At 39.7% G+C, this 20,722-nt stretch overlaps 1 protein-coding gene across 3 annotated transcripts in view; it reads right to left on the reverse strand.

Annotated features, from left to right (window-relative positions):
- thoc2 (THO complex 2) overlaps positions 1-20,722 on the reverse strand; it is a 42,791-nt gene continuing 22,069 nt past the window's right edge. Inside the window, exons 20-39 of one of the 3 annotated variants that reach the window (XM_030068557.1) lie at positions 17,567-17,684; positions 17,287-17,466; positions 16,998-17,162; positions 15,808-16,083; positions 15,387-15,528; positions 14,643-14,800; positions 13,726-13,884; positions 13,486-13,617; positions 13,147-13,331; positions 12,169-12,344; positions 11,198-11,300; positions 10,169-10,554; positions 10,007-10,065; positions 8,407-8,442; positions 4,356-4,487; positions 3,826-3,892; positions 3,150-3,295; positions 2,811-2,887; positions 1,018-1,065; positions 1-901 (exon numbers count right to left, since the gene is read on the reverse strand). In XM_030068557.1, the coding sequence (XP_029924417.1) occupies positions 1,038-1,065; positions 2,811-2,887; positions 3,150-3,295; positions 3,826-3,892; positions 4,356-4,487; positions 8,407-8,442; positions 10,007-10,065; positions 10,169-10,554; positions 11,198-11,300; positions 12,169-12,344; positions 13,147-13,331; positions 13,486-13,617; positions 13,726-13,884; positions 14,643-14,800; positions 15,387-15,528; positions 15,808-16,083; positions 16,998-17,162; positions 17,287-17,466; positions 17,567-17,684 (2,725 nt within the window). In that variant the 3' untranslated portion in view covers positions 1-901; positions 1,018-1,037. Of the gene's footprint in view, positions 905-1,017; positions 1,066-2,810; positions 2,888-3,149; positions 3,296-3,825; positions 3,893-4,355; positions 4,488-8,406; positions 8,443-10,006; positions 10,066-10,168; positions 10,555-11,197; positions 11,301-12,168; positions 12,345-13,146; positions 13,332-13,485; positions 13,618-13,725; positions 13,885-14,642; positions 14,801-15,386; positions 15,529-15,807; positions 16,084-16,997; positions 17,163-17,286; positions 17,467-17,566; positions 17,685-20,722 lie in introns of all 3 variants that reach the window. The other 2 variants (XM_030068556.1, XM_030068559.1) reach the window with 2 other exon arrangements.

Consider the following 20,722-nt stretch of genomic DNA (forward strand, 5'->3'; position numbering starts at 1 on the left):
TCAAAGTGACACACTAGGAAAACTATTATTTATTGGTTTTTAAAAAAAGCATACACTCGTTGAGTACAGCAGATAAAAACTCCAAAAAGTCATTTCGAAACAGTTGTATTTGGAGAACAGAGCTTAGAACTTTTTTTGCCTTGATTTTTCTTTACAATTCTATATTTGCATCAAGGTGAATTGGCATTTTTTATAAATTATGTAAAAACCTGATAACACACACACAAAAAAAAAAAAAAAATCACAAAAAAGGACATTGTAAGGGACATTAAAAAAAAAAGAGAAAAAAGGAAAGAACTAACATGACGTGAATTTCATGTTACCCTCTTTATTATTGTACACATAATATACAAACTGGTCCTTTGTATCATTTTACTGAGCTATGTCTAAATTCTTAATTGGATTAAAAGGTAGAGAGAAATAAATAAAGTATTTCTAAAGGATATGAGGTAAGTGAATATGGAAAGCATGTTAACTCCAATAAAACAAGCAAAAGCAAAGCCTGATCACATAAAAAATACAAAAAAGTCAAGCATGAGATTATTGAATCCATGTCAGGTGCTACCAAGAGACCCTTTAATACAGTAACCACTTTTCTGAGTAGAATAACATTTTTTTGTGATTTGAACAGCACATTGTGCCCATACCGAAGAGTAAAAATAAAAATGAAAACCAAATCAAAACAAAAACTTTCAGCTGGTTTACTGATAAAAAAAAAAAACAACAACAACATTGAAATGAAATATAAAGAGGTGATCTGAAAGTTGAAATACTACAACTAACATCACTTTGCGGGCAGTATACCGAAAAACAACACAGGCAGAAATGAGAGTACTAGTTAACAACATGGTACAGACAGGGTTACAGTTGTCTTGCAGGTAAAAGCACAGCTTCTCCAGTTCTGCTGCAGCCCCGACGGATAGAAGAAGGAGAAAGAAGAAGAAAAAAAAAAACATCAAACACCGAGCGCACAGTTGCCTCAAGAGCTGGTAACAAAGAAGACGGATCGCGTCTTACCTTCACTGATTTATTGCACATTATCTGTGCTTGTCAGAGGATTTATGAGTACGATTGTTAAGGGAAAAAGAAAGAAAAGGCGTTCCAAAAACACAATCATTAACATACTGACAAGTAATCCTGCTTAATATCGACTGCGGGCTGCTAATGATCTTTCGCTCAGGGGTTTTAGGAGTTGTCTGCATGTTCAAACTGCACAGACAGGCTGGGAAAACAAGAGGGCCGCTTATGTTTTGTTGTTCCACCGTGGTGTTAAGAGGTGTGATCCAATACAACGTAGGATGATGCAGAGTGGATTTAACACAACGGCTGTCCGGTGGGTGGGTTCTGTAATTTTAACCAATCTGGAATCAAAACTGAAAACCACAGCTAGCAAAATACATTCAAAGTGTAGTTCTTATTTAACAATGTAGCTTCTCGATTAACTGTTTTCTTTTTCTGTTCACTAACTGATCAATGAATAGTATCTGTGAATAGCAGCAGCGTGGATATAACAAACCTGCTGTCGAGTAACTACACATTCGATTTTAACCTTTAACTGATTTGATACTACTTATGGACTGAAAAGACTTCTGAATCCCATGGAATTTCTGACATGCAATTTTAAGAGCGAATACTCAGTTCAGTAAACATGACATATTTAAAAAGGACAATTCCAGTGTGATTTGAGTTTTCCTGCATTCCCTCACTGTAGATTGTTTGTATCAAGTTGTAAGACATTTGCTATTTGCTTTACTTGTTTTCAGGGTAAACATTTCCAATAAATGCTATATCACGTATTACAAAGGCACTCCTGATAAAGAAGAGAGCCCAAACTTAAGCCGTAATTTTTTTTTTTTTTTTTAATGGAAACTTTACTGAGCTGAGACTGACAGAAGACAGATCCTAATGTAACTGCACAGAACATTAGCCATGGGGCAAGTGATTTATTTTGGCAGGAAAACAGATAAATTGGAAATGTAGTGCCCTGAAGTGTTATCTTCCCTCTTATCGCTGACGAGCAGAAAACACAATCCACAATGAGGGCATTAAAAGGTCTTCCAATGTAAACGTTTATATCCTGATGTGAGAGCTCTGATGCATTTTTATGCAACACAACTGGCGGCCTCTTGGCCACTGCAATGAATTACCTTTACTGACAGAACTATAAGTCTTTGGAATTGTTTTATCCGTTGCTTAGAAAACTTATCAGGCAAAACCTTTTTCAAAATATGTATATACATATTATGATGTATGACACATGCATGTACAGACTATCACAGTTAACATTAAATGGGGTGGAAAATGTAAAAATAGGAAAAACAAACAAAATATGCTGGAATTGTCCTTTAAAAGAAGCAAATCATCTTTATTCTAGCTCGATGTGAGCCGACAGTTAAATGTTGAAATTTGAAAAGTCAAATGGATGTAGAGGGTTCTCACTAGAGGTTGTGCGCAAGTCCTGGTGGTGTCCCTTGTGATTTTGGCGGTTATTGTGTCTAAACAAGTCTTTACTGCATGTAATGGATAAAAATGGAAGCAATATTAGAATTTTTTTATGGGTGGCCTCTACACTTTGCTTACATCTTCTATTCTGTGTCCCTTTCATTTTAATTCCTCCCATTATTTCTACTATTTCAATAAACATCAAATACAAGAGACCTGGCGCTCTCCTTTAAAAAAAAAAAAAAAAAAAAAAAAAAATTACAAAAAAAGCTGCTAACTGCAAACTTAAGTGTAAAAATTGGGCTTTTAAGTCAGTACAAAGCAGCCCCAGTTTTGATGTACGTGTCACTCAATACATTTAAGGATATTGTTTTTTTTCTTCCTTCCCGCCACTGCTGTCCCTCTTCTCTTTCTTGTCGGATTTCTCTTTATCATGTCTGGACTCCTGAGGCACACGGACAAAAGTGTCAATTAAAACAACGGTTTCTGGCAGCAAGAAAAAACACAATGACATGAGTAATAAAGGTAAAGCTACTGCTTTGCACGTTTAGTACTTCAAATGTAAATCTAGCGGTAGGAAAATGAAAAAAATATACTCTGCAAAAAAGCAAAGTGCCTTATTGTTACTTCAAGGGATGGTAAGACTAAAGCCTCATGAATATGCGGAAATATGCTCTACAAACCAGAGACAAAAGGGTGAGACTGACCTTTTTGCCTCCAGAGGAAGTTCTCTCAGGTTTCACAGACTCGCCCTTCTCTTTGCTGGAAGATTTGGATCTCTTGCTCTTCTCTTTTTCAGCTGAGAGCGGCGAGTCAGAGGAAGGACTGGTGCTCTTGCTGTTTTTGGAGGAGTCTGGCAGAACAGAGTAGACAGAACAGAATAGAGAGGATTAAATTCAGTTTAAGATGCATTTGTGGGCACACAGCCTAGTCGCCAGGAAAAAAAAAAAAAAAAAAAAAAATACTGGCATTTTACGTTTCTGTAAACCAAGCATACGTTGAAATGTCACATTGTCAAGATGGTGATGCAGTATAACGTGATGACAAACAGGGGTGGATGGCACCATTAACAGGACTTTCTCTCCTCAGATTGGAGTTTGAGTCCTGTGTCGAGAGAGATGTTTTTTAAAAAGGCAAGGTTCGCCAGCTAATTGTACCGAGTTAGTTAACCATGACCTTTTCCTAACATTAACCAAGAGGTTTTGGTGGCTAATGACGCAAATAAAAGTGGCTAATTGTTGATGTACAATATATGTTTGGTTCAGAAACGCTGAAATTTCAACATATTTGTTGGTTTGCAGAAACGTAAAACAGCATAATTTCATTCTGCCGACTGGGCAGGAGCACCGCTGTCGATTTGAGATTTGTTGAGGGCCAACTTACTGGTTCCATTCTCGTCCTTTCTGCGTTTGGATTCTTGGCTCATCTCACGTTCGGTGACAGTGTGGTCCTGAGAGACAGATAAGACAAGCTACATCAGCGATACCAAGGAGAAATCCTTCCCAACCTCATTTGATTTATTGCAGAACATTTACCTCAACATGCCATAAATTAATCTGTCTCCTTAATCTATTTGATAACTTATGTGTGACTTTTTTATTGGCCTACACAATACAAAGCTACATGGAAAAGGTATATTTTATGAAAGTGGCATGAAAAAGATATACATGCATATACATGTATTTCGAGTTACTTTTTTTTTTTTTTTTACCAGTTTCTCTAAAGACGTGAATGAGCTGGTGGTGTGTATAGATCCCTCTAGGTAGCATTAATAAATGGCTTAAGACTCAATAACTCTTGTGGAACAGTGTGTTAAATAGTACAAATGTGACATTTACCTGCACATAAAACCTAAAATATGAGCCTTTCAAACACAGAATTCACAAACAGTTGTGGGCTTTTTAAACACTCACCCTCTTCCTGTCTTTGCGATCCTTCTCTTCCTTCTTCTCTTTGGATCGGCCTTGTGTGTTCTCTAAGTCTTTCTTGTCCATCTCCCTCTCTCTGCTCTTGGACCGGTCAACTGAATTGTAGTTGATGTGGTGCTGTGAAGACAATTATATATATAGAACAAAAAAGGAAAAAAAAAAAAAAAAAAAGAAAAAACATTTTTTTCAGTGTAGTTAGTTATAGGAACCCTTTACCTTTTTTTTTTTAGTGTAAAACTATCCCAAAAGACAACACCAGATATGCATTCTTAGGTCATAAATGAATCCAATATGCAAGAAAACTAATGTATTATTCATGGTTTGTTGCTTTGTTATCCAATGGCTGTCTGAATAGTTTCAGTACAGTTAATTACATTTGGAATATAATTCTTTCAGACATTTAAAAATATGGAACAATGTTACTGTTGCAAACAAATAATAAACCATAAGAAATGTACATACAGGCTAGTTTAAATGTAAACAATAGGCTAGTGGTTGAAAGAAATTTTTCAGCAGAAATGCCTAACTACGGATGCTCTGATGGAGTTTTTTGTTGAATAATACAGATCATGGAGTTCTTCTAAGTGATTTCTGGCCATTTTCAACATTGACACACATCTCCCTGGAGTTTTACCATCATGCCAGTCAATTAAGATCATGATTTTGTCATTTACTACAAAGTTTTTTCTAGGTAGAAGTGAAATCTGACCAGGCCAATGGAAACTCAAAAAGCTGAATACAAAAAGTGATTAAAATGTCCTCTCCACAAAGTAACACACACACTGCAGCTGCCCATCTTTAAATAGCTGTGACTGAGCGATTCTGACACAGCAGCTCAGTTACCCACCCATCTGATACTTTTCTCACACACTTCCTTGTTTATTCTGCTGCCTGCCACTCCTCTGCAGACTTCACATATCAACGAGAAAAAATAACTCAAGTGGGATTTTGTTGCTTCATCTTGAAAGCAGTCACTTGTTGGAACGCCCACATCCAAAATAATCTGTTTTTAGAAATAATCCCACTGGGTCATCATCAGCACAGCCCTGATGAAGTAATCAAAACTTCAGGGGGCATCCTGGTTCTGATACGATGCAGGTAATATCACAAATTATCTTTCTGCCCCACACTGTCAGTTTTTCAGTATATTCAATTTTGATATATTGACCTATTTGAATAAAAATTAGAAGTTTGATTTCTTTTTAAAAGTATAATTGATTGCTTTAGTGTGGTTGTAACAGCTTATTTAGATTTTTATCACCTTAGATGTCCAACTTTGATGGTTACCCTGATAGGTTTTACCACTTCAGTTGACATAATTCTGCACTTTGTGACACCAGGTGGGAGATTTCTGACCCTGTACAATATTCTCACATATCCTACTTGAAAACAAATTCATAAGCATTGAAGATTTTACCCAAAATGCCATAAAAACTAACAAATAACCAATAAAAATGTCAGAAATAAACAAAAACATTTTGATTTTCTTCTTTTTTGGTACACAGACACCTGCACTACTCAAATAGTAGGAAAGAGAAGCATTTAATTTTTTTTTTAAATTTTGTCCAGTGTCTGCAAAGTAAGGGACTGGATCTCAATATCGTTCAGTACTTCGAGTTTTGGCATTGAACAGGAACGTAGCACTAGACTAGCTGAAATAACATGTAGTACTGCAACATGCTAAAGTTTCAGGCCATGGATTACTGCAACATCAGGTAAAAGCAGTGTTATGTTCAAAAGTGCACCCTTTGGGTCTTTCTGGTTTCCATTGGGTCAGTCAGATCGTGTTGAGAGCAGCACTGCCAGCAAACAGGGCTACACAGAAGGCTACAGTGAAATCAGTGCTAAAGGTTTGACCTGAATCAATTGGCATCATGACAAAAATAAACTAATCAGTTGAAAATAACCAGAATTTCCCCTTAAGAAACCTGTCCACGTGTACTTGTCACATTTTATTTTAAATATACAGCACTTTTAATTTTTTCCTGTAAAAACAGTAACACAGAATGGATGTCTGAACAGAGAATATGGTCCTACACTGAGAGAGGTCATCGTGATGTTTTTAAAATAGTACCTGATGGAATGCAACACAACACAACACAGTGCTTGGTGGTTACTACATGGAACTGGAAATATTTTCAGTTTTCCTTTTCCAAAAAAAATCAGCAGCTTAATGGCTGCAAAAAAATTCCTAAATAATTCACTTCTTGTATCGAAAACCTTAGCCATCATCATGCCATCTGTAGGTAAACAAACATCTACAGAGATATAAAGATAAATGGAGAGTAGGGGTGTAACGGTACATGTATTCGTATTGAAAATTTTCGGTACAGGACGTTGGGTTCGGTACAGAAGTGTGCAGCACGGGTGAGTTACCACACAAGTATAATAGGTGGAGGAACATAAGTTTCGTTTTCATTTATCCATATCCACCTGCAGCTACACGTGCGAAACAGTAGAGGGCAGCAGTACGCCATGGAAGCGTCTGGTCTCTCTCGAAGAAGCATAATAAGCTACACCTGAAGCATGACCTGAAGCCTGACCACTGATGTCATGGCTGCGGCTAATGCTAGCGAAACCGGCACCAGCGAGAAACTAGAGCTTGAAGAGTGTCCCTTGTTGTTAAAATCTCCTGTTTGGGAACACTTCGGCTTCCTGGTCAAATATTGCTACGGACAAAAAACAAGTGGATAAAATGAAGGCAGTGTGCCGACATTGCTCAGCTGAGATCAGGTACGTTCATGGCAACACGACAAACAGGCTATTTCATTTGAAACGGCGTCATCCGAATGTGACCATCCCTGGTACAAGAAAAAAAAAAACAAAAAAAAACACCCTAGTGCAAACGCAGCTGACTACGGCATTTAAGCAGCCTCTAGCAGTTCAGATCGGGCCAAAACTATAACAACTGCCATCGGAGTTTTTATAAATATATATTTTATATATATTTTGTTTATTTGAGAATACTTTATTTATTGGAAAACTTATTTTATATATATTTTTGTTCATTGGAGAAAATTTTACTTATTGGAAAACTAATTTTATATGTATTTTGTTTATAATGAGAATATTTATTGGAAAACTTATTACCAGCACTTGGCAGCAGTATTCTATTTTTTTCTATATTTTGTATAATGTTACAATAAAGTTCCTAACAAACATAAAATTGCTTGTTTAAAGCAATTTTATGTTTTGCATTTAGTTCCCATACTGTACCGAAAATGTACCGAATCGAGACCTCAAAACCGAGGTATGTACCGTACCGTGATTTTTGTGTGTCGTTACACCCCTAATGGAGAGTCAACGACAAGTTGCCTCTTTCAACAGATGCTGATACTCCTCTTCTATCACTGATATTAAGTAATTATTTCCATTTAAAATGATCCCATTTTTACTGCAGCACTAGAAGGCAGTTTAATTAAATGTACAAACCCATGATGTGTAGTTTCAAATTCTATTTTTGTCTAGAAATACTTATGATTTTTGCTAACTGCAACAAATTTCTGTCATATGTGTTCTGAGTGCTAAATGTAGGGGACACTTTGAAGGGAGATGTCTTTCAAGCAACCATTAAAATTATTAACATAATACACTGAATACTGTCAATTTTCCTCACTCATCTGCTGTAGCATTATACCCAATATCTTGTATTATTTTGGCCCTTAAAATTTATTTTTTAGATTTAGACATCTTGAGGCAACTAGACCAGGAAAAAGTTCATGCAAAAAAAGTGAACAATCTCAGAGTACATCCAAAGCATGTCTTTCAGTGTCCAACAGACCCCTGTTCTAGCTTTCCCTGTGAATTTAATTGGTGAATAAAACTCTACATGAATGTCTAGTACAAGTTGACAGTGATGGTGATACATGTGGATCGATGCACTACTACTTTCCGTATTATAAAGTGTTATTATGGGGGAAAAAATGGAAACATGGAGACAATTACAGACATCTAAAACAAGTTGTTCCTCAACAACTGCACAAAGTCTTGGACAGAGAAAGCAGAAAAGGTAACGAGTAGTAGAGTCAGTTCAAACCTTGGATGCAGAATCCTTGGGTTCGTTGCTATTGTCCTGTAGGAATGAATGGAGATGACAGATGAGCTGGGAGGGGGGTGGGGGTTGGGAGGAGGTTGTCAGACAGCAGTAGAGAGTCGGAAGAAGGGGGTGGGGGGTGGGGAGTCGGGGCTGGCCGGACCAACAGCATACTTCTCCCTTGACCTCTGACCTTCAAGGACTAAGGCTTTGACAAGGTTATTACAGAGGAGAGTTCATAGGCTCAACATCTGGAATGTCAATACTACAAATAGATAAACCCTGAGCATATATAAAATAAATGGGAGTCTTATTATAACTACAAAGACATGTCTGGGTTTTCAGGCAGCATATTATAAAAGGCCTACAGCGCAGCTGGTATATTAATACATCTAAAGTGCAAGTGCTGTAAATAATGAGTGTTATGTGTGTGTTTGTGTATAAGACAAATCACTCAATGTTTATGTGCTTCACTGCATCCCTACAATAGGTAACTGTTGCTGTCACTTACAGTTCAGGAATGGATAAGACACAGGGAGCCTATTTCTCTGGTGGAAGGGTAAAACAAAGACCTATCACAAGCTTCCAGTGGTTTGGGCAACGCTCCAGACGATTCAGGATCCACCCACACCTTCCCCTCATTCTCTTTCTCTCTTTGTAGGGGTAGGCTCGCTTTATTTTCCTCTGTATTTTTGGCTGATTCAAAACTGCGACATTCGTTTTCTCTGCTGGTCTTGGTTGCTGGTGGCTCTGGTTTTCCGCTGCATGCATGTCGGGAGGTAGTGGGGACGCTGATGCTGATGGCTGGTAGTTGTGGGGATACCGCTGTAGGAGCCAGTCGGAATGACCTGGCACGCATCTGGAGTAGAAGCGAAGGCTGCATGCAGGCCGTTTGACCAAACTGAGATAGAAGGGGGAAGAGGTGACTCAGCTGCGGCAGAAAGGTGCTCCTGTGATTTGCTGGACACATCCCACTCTGCGCTGGTTCCCGGTATATTGAAGGGAAAGGCAAAATACTTCACAGCACTTCAACCAGGAAATCTTCTCAGCTCATCGGGAAAAAAAAAAAAAAAAAAAAAAAAAATCTTGGGCACTATTTTAAATGGTAAAATACTGCTCTTAGTGGAAAAAACACACCAAAAAATGGAGAAAAAAAATCATTTTAGGCTTGCCAGTGGAAAAAGGGGAGGGCTCCTGAATTGGAAAGCCATTTCACTGGAGGTGAACATTTTTCTCCAAATGCAAAAAACACACGGGGAATGTAGAGATGCATAAAAAAAAACTTCTTTCTTCCCAAGGCACTAGGACAGCTTTCATTAATATGAAAATATAGAAATATTTCAATATGAAAATAATCATTATTTACATTATTCTCTTGGCTAAGTCCTTGAAGGTTTTCTCCTCCAATTCCGCAAAATTTTACATTAATGTCCATGGAATGCTTTCCATCTCCCATGGGTTTTGGTTGGGCTTTCCAGATGCCACGCCTGTATGAACGACAACTCTCCTTGGTGATCTTGAGGGCTGCTGGAATGTGCAACGGCTGGGAACGCTCCGGCAGATAGAGAAGAAACGGGCACAGCCTTCCTCAGGCCATACTAACCTTAACAGATGAGGAGTGGGACGGTGAAGAGTGACTGTCGAGCTTTCGTCTTTTGTGATCTGCAAAGAGAAGAAAATAAAAGTTTTCATTAAAGCTCTATATTCAACCTTCAAAAAATTATTGCCTGTTGTAACCATCTGTTCAATCATTAATTCTCCTCACCCCTCTCAGATTCAGCAGACTCTGATCTGGGAACTGGTGATTTGAGGGACCCGACCACAGCGCTCCTGTCTCCCTTCTCCTTGGTCTTGGACTCCTTGATGGCGTCACGCTCCCTGGACGGTTCCTTGGACTCCCCGTTGCCGGCTTTGGCCTTGTCCTCTTTGCCACTCTTCTCCTCGGCCTTGAGCTTCTCCCGGTCTGCCTTGGGCGTCTTCTCCTTACCCTCGCGTGCCGCCCGCTCCTCCTTTCCTGCTCTCTCATCCCTCTGCTTCTCCCGACGGTTCTCCCCTTTTGTCTCTGGAGTGCTGCCTGGCGTCTTTTCCTTTTTCTCTTTTTTCTCCTTCCCACTCTTCTCTTTGTCGTCCCGTTCTTTAACAGCTTTGGTGCTGCAAATAAACAGATTTTTTTTTATTCATAATTCCATTAATTCAAAATCTCTTAACATAACTACCAATTTTACACCATTTATTTCACTTTTTAACCATTAAGTAAGGGCAAATTGATTTCAAGAGCTCCAAGGCCACATATGGCAATATCTACTGGGTAGACTGCCATGAAATTGGGTAAGCACATTAATGCTCTTCAGAGGATGAACCCTGTCAATTTTGATGACGTCATGACATTTCCTTCAGTGTCACCCTCAGGCCAAAATGTCACATTTGCTCACAAGATATCACTAAATCTCATCAGTAGATTGCCATATTTGTCAAGTTCATTTATACTCCCAAAAGGAAAATTTGATCCATCAAAATCTGTGGAGTGGACAGCCATGGATTCTTTGAAGCACATTCATGCTCCCCAGACCATGAATACTGTCAACTCTGGTGACTTTATGACCATCCCTCTAGTGCCATCCTCAGGGGAAAATGTACAAACCCCATTCTCCCACTACTTTCATTCCCCAGACATGTACCAAGCCACCTGGGCACCAGCTGTGGAGGACCCACGCTTGTTACAAATCAGTTTGGCACATCCAAGGTGATAGTTTTCAGCAGCAGGAGCCTGACACTTGAGCAGCTCTGTGCCTACCTGTTAAGAGCAGCATTTCCATTGCTGGTGGTCACTTTGGCCGCTGCACTGTTGGCTTTGTTCACTGGCTTTGCAGTCCCCTGAGATTTGTCCTTGCCCCGATCTATGTTAAATTGAGAGGTTGCATGAGCACAGTGTCTGACAGAATAACCACTGACATGCTTGTTAAATTCATATCAACTATTACACATAAAACAGCGAGTCAGACAATGCTAGATAATACACTGCTCTTGCAAACTATATGCAGACGTCTATGCAAAGACTTCAAAGCTCAGACGTTTTGACATTAAAATGATTAAATACAGTTAGACTGCAGAAATACAAAACACATTTTTGCTGCACTTTGATTTTGAAAAAACAAAAATGCTTTCAGAAAAAAGGGATATTCACAATTACTAAGCATGTTCAATTCATGAGTGTGCATGCAACCCCTGTACTTTAACACAATGTATTGGATTCAGAGCAATGCATCGGTAACAGTAAGCAAGGCTTACTTTTGAATTATGGTTTAGCAATCAATCAAAATATTATTGAAATAACAATATGGCAAAGTAAAATATCTATAACAGGACGGGCAACATTTTTTTGATAAATGTAAAATATGACAAAATAGCATTATAAATGAAATTTTGTGTTTTCTCAAGATTTAAGAAAACATGCATGGTTGATACAGACACCAGCAAAAATCACATCATCATTTCAATTTTGTTTTTTCCCCATCAAAAATGGGAATGATGCAAAAATGAACGTTCCTATTAAAATTGTGGATCGTTTTACACTTGCTAGATCTGTCAAAATGACTGCAATTTAATTTGGCTATTTTTTTTATTTCACCATATTGTTCAGTCTTAACGTGAATTGTGAAGTAATGCATTCTACATGTTAAGTGTGATGTTGTTCTTGCAGAAATATACAACAGTATATAAGATTTCACTCTTAAAAGCAGTACTGCATTTTCTCTGTTCACTCACCCCCATCCTCGGATGGCCCCTCCTCTGTCTTGCTTGTGCTGGTGGCAGGCTTTCCTGTGCTGCCAGGCCCGTTCTGTTGATTGGCAGGGGTGGCACTGCGCACTGGCTGCTCCTTATGATGAAATTCATTCTCGGGAACCATGTGGACCTTCCGGCTTTTCAACTGACCTGAATAACTGCAAGACGCATAAAGGGTTTACACGAGGTGGAGACAGCAACCTCAAGAGAACTTTGCACAGTGCAACAAGTATAACCTTCACACACCAAGACAGAAAATTCAACCGTTCATTGATCAGCAGTGTTTCCCCGCGCGCACACACACACACACACACACACATACACACAGACAAGAATAGTGGTTGAGACCAACAGTGTTTTCCACAAAATGGAAATCAGGAGACAGAATCAATATCCCTCTAAGCCACCAAAGCGTCAAATAAAATACTGCAAAATCCTATAAATAAACAAGAATGGACATTCACACGTGGTGCCAGTGTCCATCTGTAAGCGTGGACTTGAAAGTACATCTTGTAACGTAGGGTAGAAGATAACAGTCTCTCGATTAACACCACAGAAAAGAAGAACAGACATGCTAGACCTGCATGATGTACTGGACATCACAGAAAATAAACTGTCAGTGCCATCTTCTCTAGAAGTGACAAAAAAGATCGACTGCCTGCTCTCAGCACCTGTTAAAATCATCCACAACACGTCAAAGACTAACTATCCCTTTTCATAGCAGCACACACACAAATCTCACAACCAAGCAAGTGTCTGAGCGCAAGTGTTAATAAACATCCACAACAATACTGCCTTGTACGATAACACAACCTTGTGAAATTGGGAAAGAAAATCAAACTAGACAGATGTCTTTTTTTCGGGACACAAACTCCCAGTGCTGCCACATTACTTTTACAACACATTGCTTATGTTAGCTGTACGCTCCGCAGCGAGCTGAACTGCACACAATGCTGTTACCCCATTGCTAAGGCATAGAGGTCTGGCCTCTTCTCCTTCTCCTCCAGACAGATCTTGTGGACGCGGCACTCTAGCGCCTGGCCCAGGTTCAGGACCTTGGGGTAGCAGGGCAGGATCTTGGTGAGCACGATGAGGATGTTCCGGATGTGGGTGTACTCTCCCGTCTCCAGGCAGTGAACTGAAGCCTGAATGGCACAGAGGGACAGAGGACATCATTACTAATGAATGCACACCTGCAACAGCGAGCTGAACACCCAACATCTGCACAGGATTTTCGAAAGACAGTTTCCCCAAGAAGGCTTCTAAACAATGACAAAGGTAGGTTGGGGGGGGGCTCACTTTTGTCAGCATGTAGTGCCATTTGTGCACCACATGCCTGAAGTTCTCATAATCCAGCTGATCTGCTTTGTTTCCTCCATCAAAGCCTGTGGCTCTGAAGATAGTCAGGAAGCCGGGGTAATTGCCGCACTCCTGTAACGATGCAACAAGAACCGACGAATCAATTACCAGCTCAGCCTACAGGCTAAAACATCATTTTTACACTGTATAGGAAATGTTAAGAACAAATAAATAACACACGCAGTGTAGAGAACAGAGATGGGTGGACACCTTCTCATAGATTGCGCGGTCGCTGTGCCAGCGGGTCACTGTCTCTAGCATGCAGCAGAGGAAGCGTCCGTAGCGGCGAGATTCATTCTCCGTGCAGCTGGCCACCGTGTAAATAATGGCAGAGAACACCTGTGGAGCAACACATGGCATGTTTACTGAACATCAGAGAATGAAAGGAAACCACTAATACATCGCAACTGGCAACAGATGTGGGAGAGTGTGACAAAGATCTTCATAACTGATGTGTTTTCTGAATTTTACAGAAATGGCCTTGAAAAATCTGTAGTTATTTAGTGTCCTTTTGTGGCTTTAGGCTGATACATCTGGTGCTCTTGAGTCACTGTCAAGCTGTTAAATTGATTTTCAACAATTTCATTTAGATTAAATGTTTGGTTTTATGCATGTTCTACTGAGCAGGTCATGTTGGAAAAACGGCAAAAGGACTCTCTTTACTAGAGCCTTTTATTTTGCAGAAAAGTGCTACACAAATGTGATTCAGTTCTGGAGGTTTCAAACTTTTTCATGTTGTGGACCCTAAATTTGACCTTTAATAAACCAGGACCCACCTTTTGATGTAATTCTACCCTACAGGAACCCTGATATGAGAAGATATTTTGGTTTGTGATAAGTATTACATGGTCTAGATGCCATACTTGAACAGTGACAAACTGATTCAAAGCGGTGAGGTTAAAACATCAGATGGTAATAATAATCTTTTTATATTATAACAATTTCTAGTGAATTATAGTGAACAACGCTATTACTCATTTTGCTGAGGACACCCTGGAAGCCCCACAGGTACGCCTGGTGGTCCCTGGACCCCACTGAAAACACCACTGCTTTAGGTATCGTCATCATCATCGTCATCATCATCTTTAATAACTTACCCTGTCATAGCACAGCAGGGTGCAGAAGTTGGGTGTCTTTTGCTGGTGGACAAGCTCCACAAAGCGGGCACAGTACACAGCATCGATGGCAGAGAAGATGCAACGAGGGAAGAGACAGAGCTGCAGGAACTTTGTTATGGTCTCGTTCTTTGTGGATCCTGTTAGGAAGCAATTTTAATTGTATCAGTAACAGAAAAAGGCAAGATGGGTGAACAACAGGCTTCTCACATCCTCACAACTTGACATAACAAAATAAATCTGTTATACACTTCTAAAATGTATTTCTTTTTTGTCAAATGCATATTTCTGCATATATCATTTCCTCCTGCAATATTTATGCCCAGGTATCCCAAGCTACATGGCAGCTGTGTGATTTGCATATGCCTTCTGATTGTATTTCCATTTGAAAATTGTACATGCATTATGTTGCATTTGGAAGGCGCTGAATTTTGGGATCAGAGTCATTTACAGCTGCGTTTTATAGGTTTTGGCTCTATCTGATCATATGGGGTGCATGATAATTCCAGGTTTAGCAACGTTCACCGGGAGAATGCCACATGCTTTAATGTCCTCTTGCCTCAATTCTTGTCAGGGTGCTGTGTCTTTTTCCTGTCTCTACTGACAAGTTACAGCACTGAGCAGCACTGTGAAAATTTCTGCTGCCTGGTAACCTTAGCCAGCCAAAAACCCGTACTACTATAGCCATCAACGTCAATTTACTGACATGGCCACTGAAGTACTTACTGGCCAACAACCAGTTGTCTTTCTCCAGTTTGAGGCGGTGCAGGACCCTCTGGACGTGTTCCAGCTGCTTCTTCTCCTCCTCCTGAAGCTTGTCCTGCAGGGCTGTGCAGCGCTCTTTCTCTTTCTTTTTCTTATTTAAAGGCTACAGAGGAAGAAAAGCAAGATCACTTCAAAACCACTAAAAATGATTTGTGGTGCAAGTACAATGGAATGAAGTGGTAACTTAGCAGGGTTGGGTGATATTGATAGTCCACTGATATGCTAATATGAAACTGGATATTGTCTAGGATGTTCGGTATTGTAATATTGTGATATGGCAATAAGTGTTTGTCTTTTCCTGGTGTTAAAAGCTGCATTACAGTAAAGTGGTGTAATTTTTGGAACTAAGTGGTGTGGTGTTAGCTGTGGACGGACGACTCACTATCTCTGGGTTCTCCTCGATGGCCTTGATCTGGGCCTTGAGCTTGTTGACCTCACGCTCGTACGCAGCGTGTGGCACAGCCAGGTCGTACATGGTGAGGGACCAGAAGGTGGCGTAGAACTGAGGGCGGAGGTCATCCCACACCCTGGGCGGATGGAGGGACACCACGGCCTCATGCACCGGTGACATCACCTGCTCACAGGCTGCCACGTACTTGTGTACCTTCTGCTGCTGTCGGTTGCCTTTCTCAGCTTTCTTCAGCTCGTCGTACTTGGACTGTGTGTAGAAATTGAGGGATTCCTGCATTTACTGCAATTAAGCCTTCTTTCCTTTTTTTTTTAAACCCAAGACCTCAACTTCTTGACTGGATTTGAAGAATTTAGTTCATGTTAAATTTAATGTACACTAATTGCATGAAATGAGAAATGATGTACAATAAAAAAGATAAAAAAAAAAAAAAAAATTACAGTGAGCTGACAACATAAAATGTGTAGTTTTGTGCATCATGACTGCGCACCATTATTATTTTTTTAATACTAAATGTAATTCCCAAAATTTTCACATGAATTTCCCATTATTTCCAAACTTTCCACAGTTGCACAGAAACTGTGGAAAGTTATCTATTGCCTGAGATTTTTGTCTATTAACGGCTTAATCGCCAAGTGCCTACTTTCAATCCATAAAGACTTTGACGAGACATGCTCTGTGTTGGCAGTTCCAGGACATTTTCACACATTCTTTTTTTTCCCCTCCAACTCCCTAGTGGCTTTTTTAAAATGTATTTTCAAGACAGCTAGTGCCAAAACTAGTCAAGCCAAAAGCAGTCAGTTTAGAAAAAGTGCTGCACACCTTGCTCTGTTTTAGGCAAAGAGGAGGACTTTCCAAAGTTGAGAAAAGAGGAGTGCATGATGTGGGTTGCACATTTTCACAACCACAACTATGTGGGAAAAAGCAGAATTGTGTGAAAATGCCATTAAAACAACCTTCCCACATTAGAATTAAAATATGTCTGAATAAAATCAATACCTTATCAGTGTCTTTGAGATAAATGACTTCAACCTTTCTCAGTGATCAACTGTTGTGACTGAAATGTGCTTATTGCAATGATGTGCCAATGCAATGCTGTGTAAGACAGAGGGATGTGAATTCATACACTGAAGCCCTTGCAGATAGCAGGGTTCTCAACTCACCAGAATTTGATGGGCATACATGGGCCGAGAGAGGAAGAAGGCAGCATCATGTGGTGTGTGGAACTGGTTACAGAGGACATCAATAGAAGGAACTCGTTTGATGTAGTCTTCTGTGCTCAGGTTGGAGGCCAGAAAACCACCAAACTGCACTAATGTGTCATGACACTGCAGGCGGACAAAGGAGAACAGTCACCTGTATTTTCCAACTGATCACTGATATAGCTACTACTAATTCATATATATAAAAAAGAGAAGATGAAAGATAAAGATATGCAGGGAGGGTGTGTACCTGGTCATAGAGCTTGCCGACTAGTTTGAGGTGTTTCTCTCCACCCTCTAAGAAAACTACACCGTTGCGTTGCTGGGCCATTAGGAGACACAGCGGCAGAGCCAATTCATGGTCCAGCAGTGCATCTTTCAGACGCTGAGACGATTTCTTAGTGTTTCGAATCTGGCCGAAGTAGCCGCCCTGTGGAAAAGCCACCACATCAATGACATGAAATGAGGGATCTTGGAGATGTGTGGTAGACATTTGCATTAGGGAAAGTTAACTATGGTAGAGTCTGCACCTCAGCTTTGAGTTGCTCCCCTCCTGTCATGGCCTCCAACTGCTCTGAGGTCATCTCATCTGTGATCTCAATGCCCGCCATTTTCTGCACCACCTCTTTCAGGATCAGCAGGTCAAAACTGCAGGAGGAGGGACACAGAGCATAAAGAACATTTTTGTAACATGTAAAACAAACAAAAAAGTAATGATAACTACAAGAACGCAGACAGAGAGAAGGCAAGAAACAGAAGGTAACATTTCTACATGCAATTTTAAAACCCCAACATGGTACAAGAGTCAGATATAGATAGATAGGGTGTCAAATTGTACTGTGACCTTCTTAAACACTGAAAGAAACACAGTTTAAGAATTTAAAACTGTAAGTATATTACAATGTAGAAAATTTGACATTCGATGCTTTTCTTACACTTGATTTAATTGTCAAGATGTTTATATGATCTACTGTCACTGAAATCAATGTCATTTTGCTGTCATTTTAAGTTGGTGTAGGACATGGATGTGGCTGATCCAAGGCTTGAACAGTGATACAAAATTTTGACAAAATTTTGACACCCACAACCCTAAAAATCAGCCATTTTTGCAAAAAAAAAAAAAAAAAAAAAGGTTGGGGTGGAGGGAAAGCCTGAAGTTTATTGATACAACTTAATTTGTTGACTCCATCCTTCTGATTAGCACCAGCTAAATCCCAGGACCTTCAATTTATTTTGTGACTGCCTGCTCCCACCTACAGCAAAGTTAACACTGCTCGCTCCAGCGAGATTTGCATTGGGTCCCACAGGATCCCAATCCCAGTGCAGTCCTCTGGTGCCAGGCTTTAGTCTCAAAGTTTGCAAGTGATCCGAAACAACGAATACTGAAGGTTTTATCATGCAATTTAAGTCCATTTCATAGAAAGCATTGTTCCACCAAGATACTAAAAACAAATGTTACATCCCAGACCAAAATGAATCTCTTCAGGTGCTTGCAGACAGTAGGTGGATACTGCTGAAGCCTCTGTAGTTTTCAGTGTACATACAACAGCAGCCTGGCTACCTCCAGAAACAGCAGCTGTGACGTGATGGGGAGAAAGCAGAACATGGCTTGCTTCCACCACTGCCAGAGTAGAAGCATGATATTATTTATTTCAGCCTGCTGCCTCCCTCTAGATCAGAGGGCTCTTCTGTTATCATGTCAGCAATACCTGACAGAACTGCACGAGCAAAACTCACAGCACCCTCAACTGTATGACAGAACATGATCTACACAAAGGTTACAAGGAGAAAAAAAAGGAGCATAGACAGGATCATTGATTAGACCTTATCATCAACCTCTTTAGTGACTTTTTTTCTTCCAAAGCTGCTGTGCTAGCAATTTATTTAGCAGCCTTTGGGCTTTCTGAAATATCCTCAGTTTGCTTGTGGTTTTAATGGACAGGAACCACAAGACATTGCAGTAGTTAACTCATTTTCATCTGAAGTACCTGACCTCGCAAAATGTGAAGAATACTTGGAGGAAAACATCATTGCCAAGGAAGATTGCTTATTGCGCCTTTAATGAAAAAAAAAAAAAAAAAAAAAAAGACTCAAGCCTGAGTAAGACCTTTGTGGTTGCCGCATGTTACATTTGTTTTGCACCCATTGCTATTTTTGAAGATGAACATTGTTTGTTCTAGGGCTGTAGTCTGTTAGTCGACTGGTTGATATATTGGTTGATACGTTCTTGGTTGACCAAAATCTGATTGGTCGATTATTTGCCATGTTCATTTTATCAGGAGTAAAGCACTAAGTGCTAATGGGGTGTTTTCAGAACACCCTGTTTCACAGGTAACAGTCTGTCTTCAGAACACCCTCCCTTGTTTTGGATTAGCCCAACCCACTGGCAGAGACAGATAGACAGATAGGTAGGCCCGTATGTTATGAATTGAAGAAAAAATTAGGCCTGGTTTTCCGAATATTTGCTTAATTAAGAACATTTAATGACCTAAAACGGTAAGCTAACATGTCTGTGTTAGGTTGCTCCGTCAGTTTTGAGTATAAACATATCCAGGGTATATGCAGCAATCTTGACGTTAATTTTAATACCTTTTTAAGATTTTTTCAAGACCCTTTCAATATTTTTTAATGGAGTACTTTTTACCACGGATCTTTTGTAGCCCAGAGGAGATATGTTGCTCAAACACTCGGTATGTAGTGTTAGTGTATGTTTATGAGTTGTAGAACATAATAAATTATCTTGAAGGAGTAGATGCTAAATTGTTATTTGTTTTAAAAATGTAAATTAATTATCAAATGGACCTAACAATTCAACTACCATGAGCAGTAGTATGCCTGTGTGAATGAGCAGTAGTATGCATGTGATAACATAGATTGAAAAATAAGCCAAAGTGATACCTCTTCTCTGAATAGACAAGCTAAGCCAGTGTGCCGCTGTTAGCCAGTGAAAATAGCGCGGAGTGGCAACTCTTCGCTTTGTTACACAATCTATGTCAGTGCGCTGCTGTAGCCTGGACATTGTCTCTGCCTTTTGGACTCGTACGGTGCCGGTGCAGGTGTTGTCATTTTTCTTGGTGGTGCAGGTGAAATGACTGGAGGGGTTGTGCCACCCAGATTTGCTTCCCTCCAATTTTCCCCAGACTTACATTCATATTCCACACAAAAACAGCATTTCATTCAAATTATGTCAAATTCTGTGTTAAAAATAGATTCCTTTTTATTTGGCTAATTCCACGATTCCTTCCGCGATTCGGCCCTAGTTAAGTTGAACGCATGGATTCATGTAACATTTCAGTGCGTTCGTAATGTGCACTGGGAGCGCCAGAGTGTACTTTGTGCTTCTGAATTTCCACCCGGCCGCTTGCTCTGGTGCTCTCAGAGACAATTTACAAACGCACCCACAATAGCCTAGTTTTTTATGTACCTGTTCATCTTTGTTTTTTTAATAAAAATGAATAAATTCACAAACTTTTACGATGTTTTTGGGAATCAAACTCTTGGACAGCTAATTCAGAAAAAATACTTTCAAAATTTAAGACTTTATAAAGCCGTGATAAGACTTTTTAATACTTTTTAAGGGTCTTAATTTTCCCAAAATTGATTTATCACCTTTTAATACTTTTCAAGACCCCGCGGATACCCTGATATCAGAATTGGCATATTTCAAAGTTTTAGTCTAATCGTTT

Source organism: Myripristis murdjan, chromosome 14 (assembly GCF_902150065.1).
Source record: "Myripristis murdjan chromosome 14, fMyrMur1.1, whole genome shotgun sequence".
Classification (NCBI taxonomy): domain Eukaryota; kingdom Metazoa; phylum Chordata; class Actinopteri; order Holocentriformes; family Holocentridae; genus Myripristis; species Myripristis murdjan.